This window comes from Mastomys coucha, unplaced genomic scaffold (assembly GCF_008632895.1).
Source record: "Mastomys coucha isolate ucsf_1 unplaced genomic scaffold, UCSF_Mcou_1 pScaffold22, whole genome shotgun sequence".
Lineage (NCBI taxonomy): Eukaryota > Metazoa > Chordata > Mammalia > Rodentia > Muridae > Mastomys > Mastomys coucha.
In genome coordinates, this window is record NW_022196905.1 from 200,076,625 (window position 1) to 200,103,133 (window position 26,509).

A 26,509-nucleotide genomic window follows, 5' to 3' on the forward strand; every position below is an offset into this window, starting at 1 on the left:
AGAGAGAGAGAAAGAGAGAGAGAGAGAGAGAGAGAGAGAGAGAGAGAGAGAGTCAAAGGGGCAAGTTTTTGAATTCTCAGACTAGAGTATCTACCAAGGACCCAAGGGCTAGAGAGTTGGCTCAGCAGTTAAGAGCACCAGCTGCTCTTCCAGAGGACCGGGGTTCAATTCCCAGCATCTACATAATCACTCACAGCTGTCTGTAATTCCAGATCCAGGGGATCCAAATCCCTCGCACAGACATATATATAGGCAAAAACATCAATGCACACACAGAGGATCCAGAACTGGAAGCCACTGCAATGGCTTCTGGTGCCAGGGTAACTAACAATCAATATGGCATTAAGCCACCAAGCTACATTCTCTAAATAGCATAACTTAAAAAGGAGACTTAAGAAGCCCAGCTCCAATAAAGATAGCTTTGTATGTGGAGCCAGTCATTCTTGTTTGTCAAGGCAGGCAATATGCAGTTCCAGTGTACTCAAACCTGTCTTATGCTCAGTAAGTATTTGTCCAGTGTGATTACCTGAAGTCCCACTCCTAGCTCAAGCCCTGCTCCGAGCTACTCTTCTGCACTGAAGAGGTCAACTTGCAACCTCCCTGATGAGAGGAACCCACAAGTTCAGCCAGAAAAAAGGAAGCCATTTCCAGAGCCACATTAGGGTCTAGCCTGCCTCATAGCTTATGCCTTGGTCATAAGGTTTGTATTAATGGGAAGGGTGTTGGCTATGCTGAGACAGCAGGCACTAGAACCCCAAGGAAACTGTAGAGAAAACTCCTTTCTTTCTTCTAAAACAAATAAAATAAAAAGTGGCTAGACAATGTCATCATCAATAGTTACCTCTTTGGGTTGATTGTGTTGGAAACCAGAGGCATGATCCCTTCCCTTGGAAAGGTCTCTGTTCATTCGCCAAACATATGCTGAGCATCCTATGTGTCAGAGGCATAGCAAACAGTTCAGATAAATGAGCGAGAAAGTATGGTCACTATGGTATTGGCATAAGGAGATGATCTCAGCATCAGTGGAACAGAATAAGGAGTTTAGAAGTAGACTCGGCCACTTATGATAGTATTTGGCAGGAAAGCAAGGTAATCCACTGGAGAAAGGAGAGTCTTCTACAGATGGTGCTAAAACAACTAGGTGTCCACAGGAGGAAATGAGCTTTAACCCATTGGAGCTCAATAATCACTATGCTGTATCATAGAATGCTAAAACTGGGAAGGGGGTAACATGGAACTTTGGGTAAGAAAAGTTTTTTAATCAATCGTATTTATTGTGACAGTTGCATAGACGCATACCTAAAATGGCTAAGGATTACTGTCTGGAAACGATACCTCAGTGAGTTTGAAAATTGTTTTTAATTCCCTTGCATAATGTTCTCGGTGAGCATGAGCGAAGATGTAGACTCCTTATTCTGACCTACTCAGGACCTGCCTTACTCTCACCCACCCTGCAGTACCCCCTCGGTGGTACTTCCTTATCCAGGACCTGCCTCTTCTGTTCCTTTCTACCCAGAGTTCTCTTCTCCCAGGTCTTGGCACTGAAGCCTTGGCTCTGTGTCACTCTCTCAGTGAAGGCTTTTCTAACTAGCTAACTCAGCACCAAGTCATCACAGTGTGTGTTTCTAAACCTGCATCATGCATTGATAACGCTTATTTTTACATGTCTGTCCTTTTCTTCTTTTCCCAGGAGACTGTAAGTCCCACTTACCATAAACAACCTTTGCTGTCTACTCTTGCCATCTCCAAGACTGAGAGGAGAGTCTGCCTATGGTCCCTGTTAAATATAAATACTTTTTGAATGTGTGAAAGGGTTAGAATTCAGATCCTGTGGGATGGGAAGAAGAGAGACAAAGGAACAGCTCTAAAGGGTTTGGGCTACGGAAGGCAGTTCCCTGTCCAAGGCTATAGCAACCAGGTGGGAGCTACAGAAAGGACAGACGGAAGCTACAGAAGACTGCCTCACAACATCTGAGAGATGATACAAAGTTGGAGTTGATCCTTACTGCCGCACAGTTACTCAGACGAAGCAGTGGCAAGGATGGAAAAAGTTCCAACCAATATTTTCAATTGCACTTTTGTTTTTTAAAGTAATTTATTTACTTATTCTTATTAGTTCTTTGAAATTTACATATAATTAATTTTGATCCTGTGCATCCCCCACCCCCACACACACAACTCCTCCCAGGTCCACACAGCTTTGTTATCTATTTTTTTCCTTAAAACCATCAAGTCCAATTTATGCTGTTTTATATTTTTGGATATGCAACCTATCCACTTCAGCATGGTCAATCTATCAGGGGTCACGTCTATTTATTACATTTTATAAGTTTTCTTGAGAGTGTTACATATGAGTACACTGTGATTGTTTTATCATTACACCCCTCTCCCCATTCAACTTCTCCTTACAGAGAGTGGCTCCCAGGTTCATTGCCTCCTCTTCTAAACTTATGATTGTCACATACTTGTACATAATATACTGAGTCCATTCATTGTTGTTCATATGTCCCTGTGTTTCGGGCCAACCACTAGGGACTAGATAACCTAGCAGGGGATTAATTCAGCACTGCCCCCCTCAGCAGCTGTGATTGCTGTAGTTCTTCATGTAGGGATGGGGCCTCATGGAATTTTCTTCATCCTTATTTTCATGTCTATTTGTGGGGTTATCTTGAAGGCCTTGTTTAGGGAACCATGTTAAGATTTCATGGGTGCAGTTTCCCTGGCATGTCTAGAAGATACTTTCTCACACCAGGCATCCTGATTCTCTGGATCTTAAAAATCTCTCCACCCCTTCTTTTACTACATTCCTTGAGCCTTTGATGTTGAGAGTTGTGGTATAGATTTACTAAATATGGTTGAGTACTTCACTGACACTTATTCTCAACATTTGACTAGTCACTGCATCTCTATAGTAGTCTCCATTCACTGACACTTATTCTCAACATTTGACCAGTCACTGCATCTCTATAGTAGTCTCCATTCACTGACACTTATTCTCAGCATTTGGCCAGTCACTGCATCTCTATAGTAGTCTCCATCTGCTGCCAAAAGAATCTTCTATGATAAAGGGTAGGGTTTCCTCTTATCTTTGGGTATAAAAATAAGACTTTCAAATGCAGTTAGAAGTAATTGATTATCCACTAGGGTTTGTTGACCGCTCCAGGCATGTGTAGGCCATAGGGGTAGGCACCATCAAAAGGAGTAGGCCTTAATTCAAATTAAATAGCTGTTTATTACTTCTCAGATGCAAATGCCACTATTGCACCATTTAGGAATATCCTTCTGAGCTGGTCATTGTGGTTCCTGAAGTAAACTCAACTGTATGTGTCTTCTGAAGCTCTAGGAAATGAGAATACACATCCAGACCTTCCCAGAGAATGGAGCCCTGAGCAAAGATCATGAATCCAAGAAATAAAGCATATTTTGGGTATAAAAAATGTGTTTGCCTCTGTATTGTTAAATTTGAGGTATATACAGAATATCCAGCCAAAGATGTCTAGTGGGAAGTTGACCACACTGATCAGAAGAAATTCAGGAAAAGGGATGAAAGAAATGGCTTTGGATACAATAGAGTTTGAGTGGGAATAAAAGTATTAGATGAAACCTTTAAAAGGGCTATGTATTAAAAAGGAGGGACAGAGCTAGTGATGAACCCTAGGAATTAATAGAAGTTTAAGAAGCAAGAATGACAGCGGGTCTTGGGCATGGTGGCTCATGTCCTCCTGGGAATGAAGAAGTAGGATGACTGTAGGTTAAGTGCCAGTCTAGGTTATTAAGTGAGGCTCTACCTCATATAAAAAAGTATTCAGTAATAACTAAGTGTACGATCCCAGAAAGAGAACCGGTTGTCATAATGCTTTGGGTAGAGGAAGACAACTACTTGGCAAAAAGGAGTGATGGTGGGATTAACAAGGGCTACTTAATGAAAGAGCAAGTAAAATATAGAACATAAGAGTGTGGGGGAGGGATGGCATGTAAGCAACTGAGCATGAGATACAAGATGCTTTCCAAATTGCAGAATAATAAGTACTGGGGATTTATGACCTGAAGCACTAGTAGAAGAAAGATGGTCTCTGCTATTTTAAGATTAGAATACCACTGGCTCAGGATACTTGATTATCAATCTGATGATGTCATAAGCATTGTGGAAAGACAATTCTAAGCCAAATGAATACGGGTAGACTGCCAGATGCCCCCAGTGCCTGGCAAGAGTCAGTGTGCATTCCTTCATTATCAAAGTGATTACATGGTTGAACAGTTCTTCCCAGCAGTGCTCTGCCTCCTGGGTGTAGAAGTGAGGAAGACAGTTGGCTTGATCAAGGTCATCTACAAGCGGAGTAAATGTGCCATGAAGATAAGGAGAGAAGACATTGTAGTCTGTGGTCTATATGGTTGGGTCTGAATAAAACATGAAAGCCATATATGGGGAGAAAGACTGAGGAAAAACAAGGGTCAGAAAGTCCAGGGAGAAGAGAAAGATATCTGCAGAGATGGTAGATGGCAGCTAAAAGGTTAATTTAGAACCTGGGAATTACATGGAACTTTAGAATTTAGAATTGGTACACTGGGTGTGGCTAGAAGTATAGTGGGTGAAATGAGGGGGTGGTGTAGGGTGTAAGGGAACAAGTGGAAGTTAGACCTTAGGCATAGAAGAAACCATCATGTTACTCTATATATCTGGATGATGTTACCCAGTCATAGGGAGGCAGATGAAGATCAAAACCAGGGAATTCGGTGAGTGACTGTTCGTCAGTTGGTAACTAACACAGATGAGAGAGAGCAAGTCTGTGCAGTTCATAGGGATGGGGAAATTGGGTGAGGTATGGATGCTCTCATGAGTTATGAGACCACCAGGCTGATTCAAGGGAGTCTTTCCTAATGCCGGCAGAGTAGGAGCTGGGACCATTGAAATGCATTGGAAAGACATGTGCTTTGAAAAAGAAATAGGAACCCTTGGGCAAGGGTTGGGTAGAAAGAACCTTGTAATACTCAGTGAATAGCGGGGAAGTCAAGAAATGTTATAAAATTAAGAAGAAGTCGTGTAAATTAACAAGTCATGTAATATTCAGGTATGGTGGTCCATGTCTATAATCCCAGCACTTAGGAGGTAGAGGCAGGAGAATTTGGAATTCAAAGCTATCTTCAGCTACATAGCAAATTTGCAACCAGACTGACTAGATATATGATATCCTGCCTGAAGAGCACAACCCAAAAGACAAAGACAAAAAAAGATAATGTCAATTTATCACAAGGAATATAATTGTTCTTATGGTTTTAATATAAACATGTAAATGTGTATTATTAAGATTATACTCATATAAACTAATATTGGAGTACTAGAACATATGTTTTAGTTAAAAAAGATAGAGGTTTATACTTTCACTGGATTGCTATTATTTTACAAGTTTTGTTTATGGAATCAATGTTAATATTTGTATGTATATATTTTTTCAAACAGATTCTTGATCAAGTACCAACTCCATGGATCCAGGACAGGCTTGTCCCATGGCCTGCTCTGAGCAGTGTGCGGTCTGATAGAAGATTCCATTGGCAAACCATCTCTGGCCTTACAGAACAAGCAAAGAAGATGGGTCTTTGGAAGAGCCATCTGACTGTGTGTTTACCACCTTCTGTGCCCTTTTTAATCCTAGTATCCACTCTAGCCACTGCTAAGAGTGTGACCAACAGCACTTTAAATGGCACTGATGTGGTCTTGGGCTCTGTGCCCATAATCATTGCCAGAACTGACCATATCATAGTCAAAGAGGGGAACAGTGCCTTGATTAATTGCAGTGCTTATGGCGTTCCTGACCTAGAGTTTAAGTGGTACAATTCTGTTGGCAAGCTGTTGAAAGAAATTGACGACGAGAAGGAGAGAGGAGGAGGTAGGCTTCAAGTTCTATTGTTATAAATTAGAAATGGGGACATAAGAGCCCACACCCTTAATGTGGGTGGTCCTCATACAAGTCACTTAAAGATTCTTTTTGTCTTCTTGTGCAAAGACATAAGGGAGACTGTATACTCATAAGGACTCAAAGGTATAAATTAATTCATTTTTTTAATCATTGAATTGGAAGACAAAGGGCAAACACTGGTGTCTTTGGAAAGAACTCTTAGAATGTTATGCTATGATGTACTCAAGATATTGTAGAGGTTAGAGAAGGGTTTTCCTCAAGTATATGTTCCATTATGAGACTTCTATTTCCTATCATAGAAATGGTTCAAATAAGCAATAGAGCAACTGTTTATTATTCAGTATCCATTCAACTTAACCACTATGGATTTAATGACCAATTTCTTAAAGAATTGTCTAGGCAGGCTCTCAGCCACCTGCAGAGACCATTCCATGCTCCTGGGGACCTGGCTGAGGTCTGGGTAGGGGGGTAAGGAGGAGCCTGCATGGGGCTACATATAAGACATTTGGCTTTTAATGAATGAGTTTCTCACCAGAAAATAAGCATCCTCTCTTCCTGAGCCCTGAGCTTCCTTTACCAGAGATTGCATTCAGAGACAGGCTTTCCTAGCATCCAGAATCTACTCTTCTTGTGAGGAATAATTATGTGAAAATCTGAGCATGCTGGGATTGACGGGGAAGAGCTAATCTGCTTGATTAGGGTTTTGACTAATGAAGTAGGGCATTGGGGGTGGAAGAATACAAAGATGGTTGTTCAGAAGCAGCCCTCTTCCCCCCTTCTTCCGCTTTGCCCTCCCCATCCTTAACCCTCTAACCAACGAACAATCCCCAAAAGAGTTTCTGCTCCAGAAAAGAAAAGCTCCATATTTAATCTCTTCCCCTCATATTATCTTAATTGCTCTGCAAACGAACGGCAAATGCTTTGCATCTCCTTAGGAGGTTCTTGTAATTGCGCACGTCTGTGTTATGGTTGTGTTCCCAGTGGAGAAGACTGCTAGACATCTAACTGCCTGGGCTGTGCCCCTGGCTGTCACACTACCACTGACATTGTTTGGTTTAGCAACTCCCAACTATACCATGTAGCTACTTCCCTTCAATCAAAATATTATATATATGTACGTTTAACCTAGACAAGGGACAGCCATTCTCCACCAACTCCAACTGTGCTATCATGGGAGTTCTAAGAGAGAGGGGGCTTCTTTACAGATGTCATAGTCATCTCCTTCCCTAAAATCTGCCTGAGAGGCTGCTGTCAATCAGATTGTTGCCAGAGCCTTCACCACTGACAGTAGAGAGAAACACCACCCCTTCTATCCCAGCCATAAGTCAAAAGGATGACATCACACTAGAGAAGGGCGAACAGTAGCCATGGTAACACACAGGCAGGCCTCAGTAACCTTAGCAGGTCTTAATGCAGGGCTGGACCACTCCTAGGGAGATCAGGATGACTGAACTGAGAGGAACAAGAACCCCAGGCCAGAATCCACCTTTCACGTGAACCATGAAGCAAATGATACCCCCTTGGTATTTAAAGAGGGAGTTTGTGATCTGAACTACCAAGTTCTAGAGAGGAAGAAACTCATAGTAACAATGTAATATGGGAATGGAAAGTTCATCACTTTGGATATTGTTCCATAGTAGTACCTACTGCTTCAGAGAAATGTACAGTGTCCTCATTGCAAAGGTCCTAGGAACCATGGCATCAGCCTCAGCAAGCAGACACCCTGGCTTGCCTTCTTCATCAGCCTGTAAAGGTGATTGAGCTACACTAGACGGTACTTACACCTGTCTTAAATTTATTCCACTCGCGGTAGCTCAAGTGGCCTATTAGAATACCCTGTCTGTAGACTCTAAGCTACCCAGTGCTTGAGAATATGCAGCATCATTCAGCACTCACGCCTTCCCTGTAGACTTGCTGATAAATCAGCTAGCAGGTTTAAATCTCATAAAAGAAGATGTATTTTCAATTTCTCAAGAAAGGACACACGATACCGGTACTTGATGTCCCCCGCACAGCTTTTGTAATTACAATACGTAATAATAGTAATTTCAGAGCACAAGGCACATGGGCGAAATGCAGCAAACATCACACTTAGCAAGTAGGCAGCACGTGGGAAGTGGCAGGAAGGAGCGTTCCACAGGAAGCGTTAGCACTGCCGTGGAACTGGGGCAGCCTGGGAGAGCCCACAGCCTTTAATTTCTCATTATATAAACGTCCATTTTATAACACAGACATAGACTTCTGTTTTCAAGCCAGTACTGGGGATTTAAATTGGACAGCGTTTCATTTGTAATGGAGCAAAAGGGTGATTGGATACTGGATGAAAATTGTGCTGGTATCCCATTTAGTAGGAATTTATGTACCTACAGGGGGACCGTTTAAGCTAGATAAATCAAATTTGGATCATCGCCATTAACAATGACTACATGTAAGCGTGTAGACCAAGTTATGTGTAAAACTTCTAGTCCTTATGGTAAGCAAGTAAGGGAGGTGCCGCTGGACCTAAGGGATGCAGATGGGAAGTCAGAAGGCTGGAAAAGACTACACAACCAGAGCAAAGCCAGTTGTTTTCCCTGTATCAGACCAGAGGCTGTTTAGTCTTAAGTTCTCAACCAGTGAAAAATTTTGTGGAGACTGTTTATCTACTAGCATCCTAGTTCGGATTAGGATTTTTTGCTGTAGGATATGTATGTCATGCACATACACAAATGTGTTCAAAATCATCGGTCAGGTTGCTCACAGGAGCTGATTATCATTGACTTGGTGACTAGCCTGGAAAGTAACAATTTCATATCATATCATATGCAGAGAGAATGATAGAGCTACTCTGTGTGGTGGTCCCATCTGTGCTAGAAAGAATGGGGCCATTTCCTGTCCTGACATGAGCAGCAGCAGCTGGTTCGTTTGGCTTTCCTGACTTTGCTCAGTTCATTTCCAGGAAATGGACCAGGAAAGCATAATGTGTAATCTCCATCTGAGAGAGTTACAGTTTAGAAGTTCACTAAATGTGTGTTTCGGGCGGTCCACCAACCCAAGTTCCAGAATTCAAACACACATGAATGCAACTGGCCAGAACGGACTGTTTTCGGTTTTTTGTTTTTTTGTTTTTTCTTTTGCTGGAGATGAGTAGAAATGTCTATGTGACTGAGAAGGGTTAAGAAAAGTACCCAATTATTTCAGACGTGCTAATTCTCTAATGTAGTTCGCTGTGCTTTCTTACAGTAATGTAAAACCATTTAAATTCACATTAACATCTCCATCAAAGGTGTATATAATAAAAGTAATAATTATTTCAAGAAAGTCGACTCGTACAAGACCCTGGGAATATGCCTGGCTGTTAGAGATGGCAAGTTCCTCCTTTAAATACCCTTCCTTAAAAAAAAAAAATCTCCTTTTTGTGTGAATTTATTTTACATAATACCCTATCGTCGAACTCAGTCAGGAATTTTCTTGACTAAGCAACGTAGGAGAAAACTGACCAGAGCTGCCTTTACATTGCTTCAGTGTATCACAGAATCTTTTAATAGACTAGAAATGCCTTTTAACCAGTTCTGCAAGTCACAAGTCAGTCAGGTTTCAAGAGGGTCATTTCTCTCTCCTCTGCTTTATCAAGCACGCACGCGCGCATGTGCACACACATCAAGAGGGTCATTTCTCCTCGGCTTTATCAAGCATGCACGCGCGCATGCACACACACATCAAGAGGGTCATTTCTCCTGCTTTATCAAGCATGCATGCGCACACACATCAAGAGGGTCATTTCTTCTCTGCTTTATCAAGCGCACACACACACACACACACACACACACACACACATCCATACACGCTCATGCATATACACACATATTCATTGACATGCACACATAGCCCCACACATTCATGAACATACACACGTACACACATACACAAACTCTCACATACATTCTCTCCTGCACACCCTCATGCACACACATACACACACCTATAATATACATAATGTACAGTGTACATAAGATATAGGGGACCAGTTCTCACAGAGTTAATTATAAATAGCCCTTTACCTTCAGTGTAAAGTAGGAAATCAGTCTACAAAAAGGCCACAAATTCTTCATTTAGTACATTAAATACTTGAGAATTTAAAAATAGCCACCCAAAGGCATTAAACCAAGTTTTTGCAATTTAAGTGGTGAGCTGTCCTAAACCCAGGTTTTCTCTTCTGTAAAACAGAGAGAATCCTGTCTTTTCTACCAAGCTGAGTTGCATGTATTGAATAAACACTTGTCTGTTAAATGCTTGGCACAGTACCTAGAACTTACATATACACACACTCATGTGCACACACACATACATACATACACCTGTAATATACATAACATACAGTATACATAAAATATAGTTCACAGAAAATGACAGCTGCTATTATTGTTAATATTCTGCTCTGTCCTCACAATAATATACTTCAAGTGATAAAATCCCCATTTCCTAATATAGAGTCTATTGTAATACAAAGAAGTTTTTGGATAATTTCTCATTTCAAGTGCTAAAATCCCCATTTCCTAATATAGAGTCTATTGTAATACAAAGAAGTTTTTGGATAATTTCTCATTTTTGTCTCAGTTTTTCAAACTCAAAAAAAAATTACTTTGGGGGGTCTGGAGAGACGGTTTAGTAGTTAAGAGTATTGGCTGCTCTTACAAGAGACTATACTCAATTCCCAGCACCCACATAATGACTGATAACCATCTCTAAGGCCGTTTACAGAGGATCCAATGCCGTTTGCTGGCCTCTTCATGTACCAGGCATTCAGGAAGTGCACATACATAAAACATAAAGGTAAAACACTCATACTCGAAAATCAAAGTAAGTGAACCTTTTTAAGTTTTATTTTTGGGCTGGTAGCATGGCTCAGTGGACACTTGCCCTACAAGCCTGGCAACTAGAGTTTGAGCCTCCAGCACCCACAGTGAAAGGAGAAAAACGGCTCCCAGATGTCCTCTCTGACCTCCACACGTGCATTGTGACACACACTAATAATAATCATAAATTTTTTTCAGTAAGTGCAAAAAAAATTAATATCCTCTTAAATGCTATTTGAAATTTCAAAATAACCATCCTGTCAGTTTAGTAGGCAAGAGTCATTTTTGTGTACAAACTGGTTTTTTTGGTAGCTGTTGTCCTTATTCTCCTGAAGGCAAAGTATATAAAAATTACAAAGTATATTCTGTGAAGGATAAACATTCCATTTTGATTTTTTTATATGGAACCTGTTCCTACCACCATCAAGGGTCCTTGTGGTCCATTCTGAGACAAGCGTGCTTCTCATAACTGGGGATCTACTGGGAGCTCCACGGTCCACATGTAATGACCGAGGGCCAAGGGTGGGGCTGGAAGGCCCCCCATAGGCAGAATAGGCCCCATAACACCAGCACCACAGGTAGAAGTGCCAGGATTGAGAAGTCCTGGCCTTCCAGAGAACCCCCCCCCACACACACACACACACACTCACTAAAGAAACCTTCTGAAGTAGATCTTTGAGCAAGGTCTTTAAACCTCTCATGTATTTTCCCATAACAGGGGTCGGTTAATGATATTTGGGTTCACCTTCAAGGTTGGTCCATATTAAAGGTTAACCTGATAACCACCATTTGAATGTTTCTTTAGTAAGTTATGCTTAATTTGGGATGTCAACCCAGACAGTTACAGTCTTCGCCATGAAAGGACCCTTTCAGATCCAGGTCACATAAGAATGACAGCTGAGATTTCTCAAATGGAAGTCATTTTTCTGAAGCAAGTATATTGTGTTCCCATTTTTTTGGGAGAGCTACTCTCAAAAGAGCCTGTCACTAGTGTGCATAGAATGATGTAATTGGCTTTTTTTTTTTTAAATTGAGATTATCGTATCAAATTAGCAAGAGGATCAAATTTTGTTTTTGTTATTTTTCCTTTACCAGAATATAAAGGCAGCAGGTTCCTTTCAGATAACAGTTCCTCTAAGCAGAACAGAACTGCAAGATTTGAAGAGCAAATCCTTCTACTCTGACTATCCTGCCCTGAAAGCTGAATGAACGAGTATCCCAGGATGCCTTTGCTCCATGGGAAATGGCTTGTTAGAACTACCCCAGCACTCTCTCTGAAGAGGGCTCTTAGGAGGCTTGAGGGGTGGGGATAAGAGCCCCATCGTGCTTGCAGGGTAGTGTTTGTAACCTGAGTCTTCAGTGGCTTCAAGGAGCTGTCATCTGCTGCTTGGAACAGGTGCAGCCATGCAGTACTAAATTTATTTTCAATTATATTTTGAAGAGAGGCATGGGGTCCTTTCTCCTCACCAGCCTGTTTTCCATGGTTGAAAATATGCATCACATTTATAGACGCAAACACACACATTCTATGCTATTTTGAAAAGTGTCGATGTAATGTGATACTCATTCAAGAGATCCTCTATTTATATTTGCATAAGCGTGCATTGGAATGCTCACCACCTAATTATTTTTTGTGTATATTGGTTTTAAAGAACAGCATACTAATTTTGTCAGATCTCCTCCTTTCGAGGCTGTAAAGCTTAAGGGTCTAAATACCCAAAGGAGACTGGGAGCAGTTTTACTCTGTTTACCCTACCACTCTGGAGATAGAGGGGAGTATCATATCAGCTGGCTTATGCGTATATTCAGAGTGGTACTATCCAGGGAAAAACTCCTTCGTTTAAATAAGTCACCCGTGGACATTCTGAGAGCAATGATGCTCCTCTTTAGTGCTCAGCCTCAGGAAAAGCAGGGAAGATACAGGTTTTTGGAGAGACAAGCTGTGACCACCTGGGGGGAACTTTATAGGTTGTACCCTCATTTTCCTTGTGGCTCTTTAGCTCTTGAACACATCGATGGTGTTCGCATCCATGTGGCAGTAATTGGATCAGTGGTTGTTTGCAAACGTGTTTGTTGTATGGTTGTGATGGTGCCGTGTGTTGGGTTCATGTTGAGTCATGATAGTCATAATTGGAGGAGCCCTTGTTGCATCCAAGTTTAATTCCAACCACAGCGTTCTGTTGATCTCTTTGCCAGAAGGCTGACTGTCCTGTTGGTGTGACATTATGATGTAACTCCTGCACAAGTCAGCATGCCAGGATCCCAGACTCATCACCTACCTGCCTTGGAACTAAATTGCAGCCTCCTCTAGAGAGACCTGGCAGGGAAGGAAAGTTCTGGAACTATTATTCCCCAATACCATAGTGTGTATGTGGGGGGAGGGGATTCCAGGAGGAGATGTCATCTAAGCAAGACATATTGTCTTAAAAAATGACATTTGTTTTCATTGCCTTGATTTTTGTTGTATCCATTAATGTTTGCCTATTGTTTGGTTGGTGGGGGGGGGTACCTGGTTTAAAAAGTTTCGAGAGGTCTAGAGGAAGATCGTAGATGCCTCCAACCATGCTTCCAAAAATTCATCCAACCAGGATAGTCTACCTGAGTGCAGGTAGTATCCTTCCATGCATTCTGAGTGATGCAATTTGCACTCGTTGCCATCCTCTTTATTTTGGCCACAGAAAAAGTGAAAGTTAATGTTTTAAAATAGGCCTGATCACTTTAAGTTTAATTTTGATTTATTTATCCAGTCCTGGCCAGAAAACTCTGATACTGTTTCAGGTCCTTATTTCTTACAAATTGCCTGTTCATGTATTTTCCCTAATTTTCTTTTGGATTTTGCCTTAACTCATAAGTGGTTGTTGTTGTTGTTGTTGTTGGGGGTTCTGTTGTGTTGTTGTTTTATGTTTCGTAGTTGTTAAGCATTGGTCTGTCATATATTCTAGAATTTTCTCTCAATCTGTATCTTCCTTCAACTTTTCTGTGATACATTTTTATGACTCAAAACCTGTTCATTTGGTGGAGAATGTGATCCATCCACATAGGTGGAAAATGTGATCCATCCACATTTCCCTTTATAGCCTCTGAAATTCTTGAAAATGCCTAGAAAGAACCTCCATCCCCCAAGTTAATCAAAGTTTTATGTCTTCTATTAATTTCATAGTTTTAATTTCATATCCTAAGAGTGTGTGATTGGGTTTTTATTTATTACATAAAACAGAGATGTACACGTCTTTTTCATATAATGTCTGGTTGGTTAGCCCAAAGATCTTTCTCCACTGATTTGAAATGCCTTCGACTCATTCTTAAAACTCCAGCTAGTTACTTCTTATCGGGAATTTCAGACTTTCTTCTCTGACTTAATAGGGGTCAGAGATGGCATGAGATTCGGGAAATAAGAGTTGAGTCAGCCTGTGGACTCACTCAAGTGAGAAAGAGAGTGGTCTAGGCAGACAGGAATTGGGAAGGTATTGGTCCTCTGAAATATAAGAAATGTGTGTGTGTGTGTGGTGCCTGAAAATGTCAGTTAAAAATGAAACACTAAAATCAAAGGGGCCAAAGTCATCCAGTTCTCTTGCCATGTGCTACAGGCCCCCTAACTCTAGCCTGCATTCCTTTCAAGTTTGTCTTCATCTAAGCCCTGCTCTGGTTTTATGCATGGTTTGTAAGCTCAGCACCTCACACCAGTGTTCTCTCTTGCTTCTTCCTCCACCCCCCCTCCCCCACTGGCCCCAAGAGTTCTGGTTCCACCTGCTGGAACTCTGCCCTCCTTCCTTAGCATGTCAATGCACTCCATGCTAGGGCTGTCTGCTGGAGTCCTTCCTCACTGGGACTGGATGATTTTGGTAGTCAGGATTCATTTCTTACTCATCTTTGTATTCTCATCATCTACCAAGCCTGGTACACTCACAATTTATTCAGTGGTATCCCGTTGACTGAATGAGTAAGCAAGATAAACAAGATCACCACCCTGATGGAAATGTCAGCATCTTCATGAAGGCCAGCACACGCCCTGCAGCCCAGCTCAGAACCCACACCTGTTAGCTCCTCTCTTTGTAAAGGAGAGGTTGTCTCAGTAAGTTCATTCTCCTGTGAGTCACGTGCGAGAGATGTCCATGGGCCCGGGAGTTCCCGGAGGAAGACAGTGACAGATTGCTAGGTGACCACAAATCTACAATAATGAATATGTCTGTATTTTAGCCTGAAGCCTCAGAGGTGCTGTCACTTTGCAAGGCAGCACTAGGAAGAAAGACGATGGAGGGAAAGTGGAATTTGAGGGTGGGAGGTTACAACCTGAGCAAGACACAGAAAATGGGTAAGAGAAGGAACTTAGATGAGTACTGGGGAAATGCTTGACATTTCTTCTGTTTTCTTTTCAGAAGGTAAGTCATCATTAACAGCCTGTCCTTTTATTGCCTCCTAAAGCATTGCCTGTGGAGCCGCCTTGGCTTCAGCTGCTGACGCTTCAGGTTTTTATTTGCACTGAAGTGGCACAGCTTCATGAAAATTCAGTGCATAGCTCTGAGATTCCCACCAGCTACAGTTTCAACCACCCGGCAGCAGCCTGGTGTGTGTGTCTGCTTCGTATTCATGGCACCAGAGATTTCCTGTGACAGTCACTGTGGGGGTGCTTATGTCTTTCACGTTTTGGCAGTCAAAGTTGGGACCCTTCCAGAATCGGTCTCAGGGAGGGTATTCTCACAGATGGAGGTGCATGGGAAATTATGGCACACCATGATTCCAGCTGGGGTGCTACCCTGAGGAAAGGTTTCTTGAGCCTGGTCCAACATGAGGGAGGAAAACCACAAAGCATAATTCATAGCCTCTTTCTGGTTTTCAGGTCTCGATATGTTAGTAGATCATGAGTAGATTATTTCCCACTAATCTGAGGGGAAGCTAAGGTGGTGTAGAGTTTTGGAGCCTTACTGTCCAGAAAACAGTGAAATTACCAGCCAAGAGAAAGAAACAAATATGTACTGAGCCTTTAAGATCAGAGGATCAGAACTTTAATTCATCTTACATAAGCATTGGAAGGGGTGTGTGTGTGTGTGTGTGTGTGTGTGTGTGTGTGTGTGTACTCATGTACTCATATGTGAGTGCATTCATGTGTCTATGACTATATGTGTAGTACATGAGTGTGTGTATGTATGTGAATGTGTATGCATGAGTGTTTCTGTGTGAGTGTGTATGTGCATGCATGCTTGTGTGTGTATGTGTATATAGGCTTCCAGTATTTTGACTTCCTTTGTGGCCTGGTGACAAACTGTTAATCTAGATCATGTGTTCATTTTATGATATGATACATGGGCAGTAACCTAAGTGGCTTTGATATTACCTGACTTCACAAAACAAACATGCTGTTGGTTTCAAGAACTAAAATGATGTGTCAATGTCATCCTAGGTTGGAAAAGAAATAGCTGTTATTTAACTGAAATAATGGTAAAAGACCAAACTCTTTGGGGATCCCAGTATTTGTGTTTATATTTGTTATGCCTTACAGTTAAATCATAATGCTCACTTCACACATATGTGTTTGGGCTTCAAAGTTTGAAGACAAACAAGGAGATGGCTTAGCAGTTTAGGGCACCTACTGCTCTTGTAGAGAGGCCAGGCTTATTCCCAGAACCCACATGATACCTCATAACTATCTGAAATTCAAGCCCCATGGACCTGACTTGACATTCTTCTTGGCTTTTTTGCATGCACACATGATGCACATAAACTCATGTAGGTTCGTATACCTACAAATAAATAAATAAATAAATAAATAAATAAATAAATACTTATTAAAAAGAGTAAATGAGATTTTTAAGTGTTAGACATATATTATTTAAGAGACGTTAGTTTAAGTTAAGTTAGTTTAGTTCTGAGCTACAAACCATGATATATTTGTAAGCAATCATTCCCCATAATCAACTGCAGCGAGCAACAAATCAGGTTGTGTTTGGTACCAAACTACACTCCTTTTAACAGCACAAGAAGACACTTGCAAAGTGTCTGAATGTCTGAATTTAACTGCTTGGCCCAAGATTAGATAAATGAGAGTCAGTAGAAAATTTTAAGTATGTCTGGAATAAGTATAAAGGTCAAATTCAGAACATTTTAAAATCCTCAGTAGAGGAAAACATTCCTTGTAGCTGCTCTGTATTTTTGCATTTTCTCTTCCTATAAAAGTGGATGGAATTTCACTAAACCTACTTGAGTATGGGGAGAAAGCTATTGTTAACTTCCATCAGGCACCTCTGTCCCTAGTTTACTAAATCCCCTGCTTTCTCCTGTCCCAAGCCCAAGCTTTGTGTTTTTAATAATTTCTCCAGGTAATGAGTGTAGAAAGGCGGTGGAGTGGAGACAACCAGATTAACCTACTCAATTCTGACTCTTCCTCACCATCCAACATCCAACAGAAGGGAGGCAGGTGATATAAGAACACTTTCCAAGGCTAGTCTCTGAAATCCAGCACCTTCATGTAGAATAAACTGTCCATCCATGAGAGTATTTTTTCCTGTGCCTGCTGTAATCTACATGAAACATGTACATTATAGGAAAATAAACAGATAAAGCAGTTTCCCTGGCCCCAGTCATTGCATATGCAGCTGGATATTTAGCAGAAAGATTAAGGATCATCATGGAGGATGAAAGGTTGCATTTGCTGCATCAGAATGGAGACTATCATGCTATCATGGACCACATGCTGTGTTGTCTGTTTCAACGAATTCACAAGAAACTGAAATTACTAGACTTTCTAAGCCAGCGCTTTCTACTCTTAGGGGAAGTACATGGGCTTGATTGTTTAAACAGAGTTACTTGGGGACCCCAGGAACCACCTTTGCACATGTTCTTTCAGAAGGCAAAGAAATTTGACAGTGTCTAAGTGGGGACCTCTGCCAGAGTCAATACAGTAGGCAGCAGGAAGATCCTGTAACTCCAGGAAAGGATTGCATTGGTGAATCTAGCCTCTTTAAACATGTTCCTTGGCTTAGAAGACACCAGATCATCGGAAACCCCATTCAGTAGTCCTTTGAGACCATGTCTATTTACAAGCTCTAGAAGTTAACAGTGCTGGGTCTCGAACTTGTGAAGGCAAGGCATGGGCTCTGCCATTAGAAGTAGTTGAGCTAGTCTCAACCCCATTAGACTTTTAATTGCAAGTTAAAGCTGCTACTGTGATGGGAAGAAGCAGTTCAGAAACATGGCAATAATAGATACTTAAAGGTGTGTTAAATGATCCTACCTCCTCTAGTTGGCTCAGAGTACAAGAGACTTTTGTGAAGAACTATCCACTCAATCCTTAAAACTCCCAAGAACCTTAGATTGGAGCTTCCTTGTTATGTGGGAGACAAACAATATGAGGCGGGGGTTAGTATTTATTAAGTCTGACCCAATACCTGGAAGCCAAACCTAATGCCCTACCTCACAGAAATCTTGGGAGCTGCAGGGACACAGACTCAGAACTCATCCCATCCCAGTGGATCTAGAATCTCATTCCCAGGCTAGCATGAGGTCATATCTACCAAAACACCTTCTTCTTACCAGGCTTATCATCACTCTGATGGACTTCATTTATTTTCAAGGCTAAAGCCAATAGATGTGAATTCATATTTGACCTCTGAATCTTCATTGTCCACTTATAACTCTAAACAGTATAGATAATTCACTGTGAATTCTCAAAATGAATGACATAAATTATGTTTAATTAGCTGACATCATAGAAGGATGATATCAATCCCAAATATAAGTTGCCCAAGCAAATAATTATAATTCAATTGATTCTGTCCAGGTTTTATGTTGAATCTAAAATGTTTTCCATTCTAAGAGGACTTTACCTCCCCCAGGAAATGTGTTCAGTGAAGGTCTGCTCCCAGTCCAGGGAAAAAGGTTGATGGTACCTTAAGGAACTCTTTCTTAAAAACACTTCATTTTTTACATTATTTATCTTATTTACCACCAAGATTTGGAACTCTGTAGTTTGTAGTTAGCAATGTAAACCTGTCTACTAAGGAAGTTCAATTCCTTAGGGGACTTTGCCTCTGGTAGGCTGCTCAAACTCCAGCAAATGTTCCCACACCCATATATAGACAACCCTAATTGGAATGAGGTATATTAATGACAACATCAAAAGGAGGACATGAAGTTGGGAGAGATGGATATGGGGCAGTGGGGCACTGGAGACTAGGAATGTAGCCCATTTGTAGAGCACTTGGCTAGCATGTTTGAGTCCCTGGGTTTGAACCACAAAAAGAATCAGGGGAAGGGAAAAGAATATAGCTTTTCAAGTACAAATCCACCCTCTAGGTATATATGCTACTACTAAATGGGTAATGTTGTTAAACTTAATCAACTGTGACTCAGTTTTTTTGCCCATATTAGTGTTACCTTAAAATGTCCCAGAGGACATGAATGGGAAGGTATCACAAGTATACAGCAGGCACATCTGTCACATGTGAGATGTTATCATCAGCTGCCTTCGATGTTTTGAGATGGGCGTAAGATTATGTGGCTATGGAAATCATATACTCTTGGTTGAAATCTCTTCCCTCCCTTCTGACAGGAAAATGGCAAATGCTGGATGGCGGCCTCCTGAACATCACCAAGGTGTCTTTCTCAGACAGAGGTAAATACACATGTGTGGCGTCTAACATCTATGGCACTATAAACAACACGGTGACCCTGAGAGTCATCTTCACCTCTGGAGACATGGGTGTGTACTATATGGTTGTGTGCCTCGTGGCCTTCACCATTGTCATGATCCTCAATATCACCCGCCTGTGTATGATGAGCAGCCACCTGAAGAAGACCGAGAAAGCCATCAATGAGTTCTTTAGGACAGAAGGTGCAGAGAAGCTGCAGAAGGCTTTTGAGATCGCTAAGCGCATCCCCATCATAACCTCAGCCAAAACTCTAGAGCTTGCCAAAGTGACTCAATTCAAAACCATGGAGTTTGCTAGGTACATTGAAGAGCTTGCCAGGAGCGTGCCCCTGCCTCCCCTCATCATGAACTGCAGGACGATCATGGAAGAGATCATGGAAGTGGTCGGGCTGGAGGAACAGGGGCAGAATTTTGTGAGGCATACCCCAGAAGGCCAGGAAGCCCCAGATAGGGACGAGGTATACACAATCCCCAACTCTCTGAAGCGAAGTGAGTCCCCCACGGCTGACTCAGATGCTTCGTCATTGCATGAACAGCCTCAGCAGATTGCCATCAAGGTTTCCGTTCACCCCCAATCCAAAAAGGATCACGTGGATGACCAGGAGGGAGGACACTTTGAGGTCAAAGACGAAGAGGAGACAGAACCATCGGAGGAACATTCCCCAGAGACTGCGGAGCCTTCTACAGACATAACGACCACTGAGCTGACGTCTGAGGAGACGTCACCTGTAGAGGCACCAGAACGAGGACTGCCACCAGCACACCTAGAAACAACAGAGCCAGCAGTGACATGTGACAGAAACATCTGCATTATTTATGAAAGCCATGTCTAATCATAACTCCGAAAAGCTATGCATATCAAGAAAATCAGGGGCTGCTCCTTAATACAAATGTAGTATGCACTTGCCGCTAAGCCTTACCAGGAGACGCTCATCCCTTAGGTAAGAGTGATGCCCCACCCCGTGAGAGGGAAGACACCTGCATGGAGTTCATGTGACTGGAATCACCCCAATAGAAGAGGATCTGAAGAGTGCTGGGGTATAGAACTGATAAGATGGAGCAGGGATCTGTCCATGTGATCTGAATTGTAGAGGCCATTCTCTGCCAAATTCCTTAATTGGCGATGCCCTTTTGGCCAAGAGTACACTATTGTAAGACATTCTGAGTTCACGAGCCCTGTCTAAATGCATACTGCATTGCTTTCCCTTTGAAAATTACAGGTCTGCTACAGTAGCAAATGCTCACACATGGGTTTGTTGCACTTTGTTCTCAGTTTTAATCATCTTCGCCGTTCTTTTCTAATGGAGTAGTTGTTATTATATTAATATTAATTGCTCTTTCTGCTGGAATCTTCTGTGTCACCTTTGTCCTTATTTTCTCTTAGTAGGGTTGACCTCAGAGTTTTGGGTGTCAGTCACTGACACGGCTGATATCTGTAAGTCTGTGTAATGCTCCAAAGTAGTTACTGCACTCCTTTTTCTTTTCCCTAATTTTCTCTTTAAAAAAAATTTAATAACCTCACACCTATTTTTCATAGATTTTCTGTTTCCAATGAAGCTGCTATTGTGAAACTGAGAAAAACTTTGCCCCCAAGTAGCACTTTAAGACTCAAATAAAAAAGTTTACCTGCCTGCCCAGTTCTAAGAGCATTCAGCTGCAGTATACAGCAAGATTGTAAATGCTTAGATATACCAACAGCACTCATGAAAATGGTTTACATGTGAGTGTAAGACCACATGAAGACAGGTTCTTTCCCTGGGAGATTTCCTTCCAAAGACAGAGATGTCTGATGATTTCCTGAAGGGACAACTTACCACCTTCCCACGAGGCCTTGCAGAACCCATAGTTTATTGTCGGCTCCACAGTAGATTTAAGGCAGCAACTAGTGGCTCCATGAACAGTATAACCAGGTCCCCATCAGACTGCATAGTTGACTTGTTGGTCATTGCAAGATGAGGAAAATAACATAGATGATTTTTATCCTGAAATGATTGAATTCTTTGTCCCACTAAAATGCAGTATGTGTAAGACAGCTTGATATTAGAGAAAAAAGGACAAACCAGCCATCCAGAGGTTTAATACTTGATTGTGCCAATAGCCAGCTGCCAGGGTTTTGGCAAGGCTGGGTTTCAGTTTTCTTCTAAGACAGGGCAAACTGGAATGAACTCTGAGTGCACCCCCACCCCCATCCAATGGCATCACATTAAGAAAAAGAACTCAATATTTAAACTTTTTTTTTTTTTTGCCTCTTTCATGATTGTTTTAAATATTTTTGCATTCATCTCTGGGGAACCAGTTTTAATGCTGTATTACTTATTCAAATGAGAAGGATCACAGCATCTTCAATAAAATCGAGAATTGTTCCCCTCCAAAAATAAATTATGAGGCTCTCTTCTCCGATTTAGATTTAATCTCAGTAAGAATGATAGGTGCTGTTATTTTACTTTTAAATACAAACAAGGGGGACTGAAACTTTAAAACAGGCATCAGAGGCCACACATAGTATGTAATGGGCGTGATGGGATTGTGACTTCAGAGGCTGCATGGGTTATCAAAACAGATCCAGATGTTTAATGGCCACATCAGAGGAAGTGACCATGGACAACTGCTTTCTTACTGAGGTATTGGTCTTTTTCATCTGAGTGCAAATAGACCAAGCTGGTAATGGTCCGTAGGGTAGGTGACCACTTGAAGCTCACTTAGAATTTCACAGAAAGTCTTTAAACTGTAATAATCCTTTTAAGTCAATGGGAACAAAAGTAGGTATGTTAGGGGAGGTACATGTGTGATATGCACTCTACAGCAGGGGCATCTGTAAGTGACGATAGTAGGATTGTCTATGGAAGTGACCAGGACAAGGTTATAGACAATTCATGTGGAAAGCAATCTGACAAGACTTGGAGTTTGATCACTATTTACCCTTCATGAGAAATTCCCAATTGAAATGTCTTATGGATTACCTAAAGAAACCTATAGCCTGCAGCCAAAAGAAGCCATGACTACTTCTTGGGCTCTCTGGAGGGGGATTTCATTCAGTTACACTGCAGAAAAGTTTTATTCCCAGCTCTTAGAATATACAGACTCCATGATTTTCATGAAGATTAACTTTTGATATATCTGCCCAGAGTACTAACAGGGACTAACCATTGAATGTTTTGTGACCATATGTGGACTCTATCCTATTCAGTTCTCATTCCATCCAGACCCATGTGTAGAATTCCTCATGGAAACTGCAGGGCAAGGTACCCATACCATACAGATACTGATTTAGGATTATAAGCTAAAGGAGGCCGATTTACTATGAAACAAGAGCTGAGATATGTGACCAATGTTTCTAGATTGGAGTCTTCAGCCTGCAGTGGGATAGAGAGTAGGGGCATGATTTTCAAACCTCCCTCTCTAAGGGATAAGAATCTCCTACCATAAAGGGATCTTGGCTTCATATGGAGTTTCTCTGTCCACATTCTATGCTCTGGATATCCCTCTGCAGAGCCTTCCAAAATGAGAACGGCGTCTTACGAGAATGACATGTGGAAGACCTCATTATCAACTTAACTGATGGTTTCCCCAAAAAGTGAACCATTCACATTCTTAGAATTATTCATGGAGTCCCATTGAACACATACACACACACACATACACACACACACACACACACACACACACACACACACACACACACACATGCATGTGTGCAATGGTCTCATTCAGGCAGTTTTAAAAGTGTAACACTCAACTCCAGCACTCAATGTTCAATCCCAATCTTTGGATCTGCTATAGTCATTCTTTAAAAAACAAAATCAATTTCTGGTTTCTGACTCATCCTGCTTATACCTCTAACAATTTTTTTTCTTGAAATTCTGAAGATGATTCACATACATATGCATATTTAATTATCTTAGATAATCTATAAACTTGGATGGTATTTATTCTGAATGGGAAAAATACCCAAAATTTTATATGGGGAAAATCTATGTAATTTATAATGGTTTGTTTAATATATTTATATTTTCATATCTTTAGGGCACATCTGTTGTTCTCATCTTTTTGTACATCACAGTTGGCAAAAAGAAATACTAATACTTGACTAAAATCTCTAGGAACCAAATGTGATATATGTCATACATAATGTATATAAATTGCTCTAGAAATACCCGAATGTTCTCACCCAAGCCAAGCATTGTTTTGTCGTGTCATTATAGCCAGAATGTCTGAGGTGCTTATAAACATTACTTTTTCACAAGGAAAATTGAAAGGCCTGATATCCTACCTAGTAGCTCTCGGAATCTCTTTTCCTTCATTATCTTGTTTGTCCCTTCTTTAACTTAGCATATCCTTCTAAAAGGCAATGAGAGCTGGTGAGAACACAAGAGGAATGAATCTAGTTATGGCTTATGTAAATCACATTAACAGAGTGAGGGCATGCTTTAAATCCCAGGCTTGGGTTGCCATTCACTGGCAATGTGGCATCTGCTCAGTTCTATTGCACACAGAGGGTAGGGCATGAAGAATGAATGAATGCTTGCATGTTTTGAACAGGCACAGTGGACATTTAGTGCAGCCACTGTTGGTAACTATGGGGATACCCACATGGCACTGGAAGAAATGGTCTAGAAAATCAAATCAGTTACCGTCTCTTAAAGGCTTTGAAGTAGTATGTTTATTCCTGTGTTAGAACTTTCAAATGGCAGTCCAGTAGTTACATGAACTAGGGATTTCCTTCCAGTGTTTTCATTTCATAACGAGCATCAAAGTCTCTTTAAAACAATATTTTCTCAGTATGTTCAACTGCTTTCCTGCATATGTCTTAGCACATCCTCTCAGAAATCCCATAAGTAATTTGTTTCTATTGTTGCTTCTTAAACACTTACTGCTAGTCTTTAAATATCACTCAAACTCCATTATGTATTTACACACACACACAGTTTTGAACATCTGTTAACTTTAAGATCTTGATTTTACATTTCACCAATAAAGCCTTCAAACCAATAATGAAGTTCATTTTATTAATGACCTTTCTAAGATTTCTTCAGAGATTAACAGGTTTTGATGATCAAATCACTTATGGGTAAAATAATCAAATAGTACATAATTATTTATTATATTTTCCAAAAGACTAAGTGATTGATTATTATACAAGAAAATCTCATGTAAGGAAGATGCTCTTTGAATGACTTTTCTTTGCCTTAAAATGGGCATGTAAAGGGGCTAGCTCTGAGAATACTACAATCACTAAAGATAGCTAGAATAAAGCTAAAAAGTAAATCATTCTAAGAACATTATGGAAAAATTAATTTTATTATTTAACCAATTATAAAAGCTGCAAAATGTATCTCTAGTGCTATAGAACCATGAAGAGTGAGTTGGTTCTAGAGAATATGTTCGCATCTAGTTTTGGTTTACTGTGCTTCACTAGTTCTGAACATTCTTTGTTAAACTGGAAATGAGAAATGAGATGGGAGATGTATCAGAAAGAAATAAGAAATAATTTAAAGGTATAAACAAATGACTAAGGTAGAAGTTGATATCACTGTAGTAAAAAGAAACCATGGCTTGTGATCCATCCTGTAGTCTGATTGTTGCTTTAATAAAGGGTTTACACAGGTGTGTGGCATGTGTGTCATATCTTACCTGAAGAACACTTAATTGTGACCTGAATTATGCTTTGCAAATAATATGAAATCTGTTCCAAACTCATTTACCCACCTTTTTTTTTTAATGGTACCTGCAGTGCTTCTTGGGAAAAGTGGAAAATGAATTTGTATCCTAGTTCAGAGCTCTTAGCTTTACCCTGACAAACTTTATAGAGCAGTTTATCTCTGCCGTATAAATTTTAGCCATACCACCAAGTAGAGAATCCTTCTGGAATTAATTTGGGCCAGGAAACTCACACATCTCAAATATCACACAGAAAGAATGCATGTGGAGTAGAGATTCTTTGAGTCACCTGAATACCACCAGACCCAGGTGGAATCCAAACACTCATTGAGTAGGTTCTTCATGACCAAGTAAACTGCAGAAGCTCCAATCCTTTTAGATGTCATATAGGTGAGTAAAAAAGACTTAAAAATGTGTGGAAAAGAACTAGAACATTCTGCTATAGGTAGAACAACTACTACTATAGGTAGGCCAGACACAATAGCTGATTGTGTTACCCAAGACACATTGCATATAGCATCTGTCTGTGCTTTTGCTTGAACAACAAAAAGATTTAAGAGATTTATGTTAGCATCATTGAGCACAGTGTCAGCTGCACCATGATAGGAGAAAAGTGAGAAAAATTGCCCTGGTAAACTTGAGCTGATTTGTATCATAAAGATCCAAAACAGTACTGATGATTTTTTTTTCAGGTTCTGGAGTGCTATGTTCATAAGTAGATAAGGTTGAGTCCAGTGCTTGTGACTTTCAAAGAAGCATATAGTTATAGAGTTGAAAAGCAAACAATAACAGGTTAGCTGATGAAGTCTTTCCTGGGATGTCACTGACAAATAGTTCATCTCTGCTTGGAATTACAAGGAAGAATCCTTTACCCCAGAAGTAAAATATTCTACTGTTTTAGGTGCTGTCAAAAATCTTAAATGTTAACAACAATATGAACCAACCAGTACCCCCAGAGCTCCCACAGACTAAACCACCAACCAAAGAGTACACATGGAGGGACCCATGGCTTCAGCCACATATGTAGCAGAGGATGACATTGTTGGACATCAGTGGGAGGAGAGGCCCTTAGTCCTGTGAAGGCCCCATACCCCAGTGTAGGGAAATGCCAGGCCAGGACAGGGAAGCGGGAGTGGAAGGGGTAGGGGGGTAGATGAGCAGAGGGATGGGGGATGGGATAGGGGCTTTCAGGGGAGGGGAAATCAGCAACATGGATAACACTTGAAATGTAAATAAACTTTTAATAAAATAAAAATCTTAAACATTTGTCTCCAGTGGTCCTTTGTGTCACAAGCATGACTTGGTCCTTCCATAATAAAACTGTCTTCTTCACTGTCAACAGAACCCAAATTTAACACACACAACATAGAAGATTTTAACAAAAGACTGAGCCCTTCTCACACTATTGCATTAGCTGGGCCATGTTGCGGCCGTGAGTTCCTGAATGGCTTTTTTTC

General features: G+C 40.9%; 1 protein-coding gene across 2 annotated transcripts in view; it reads left to right on the plus strand.

Annotated features, from left to right (window-relative positions):
• The window catches only part of Mfap3l (microfibril associated protein 3 like), a 43,449-nt gene extending 18,454 nt beyond the window's left edge, over window positions 1–24,995 (plus strand). The window contains exons 1-3 of one of the 2 annotated variants that reach the window (XM_031339894.1): window positions 4,422–4,734; window positions 5,459–5,885; window positions 19,296–24,995. In XM_031339894.1, coding sequence (XP_031195754.1) covers window positions 5,588–5,885; window positions 19,296–20,227 — 1,230 coding nt within the window. In that variant the 5' untranslated portion in view covers window positions 4,422–4,734; window positions 5,459–5,587 and the 3' untranslated portion in view covers window positions 20,228–24,995. Of the gene's footprint in view, window positions 1–4,421; window positions 4,735–5,458; window positions 5,886–19,295 lie in introns of those variants that run through there. The other variant, XM_031339895.1, reaches the window with a different exon arrangement.
• Window positions 24,996–26,509: the final 1,514 nt, after the last annotated feature.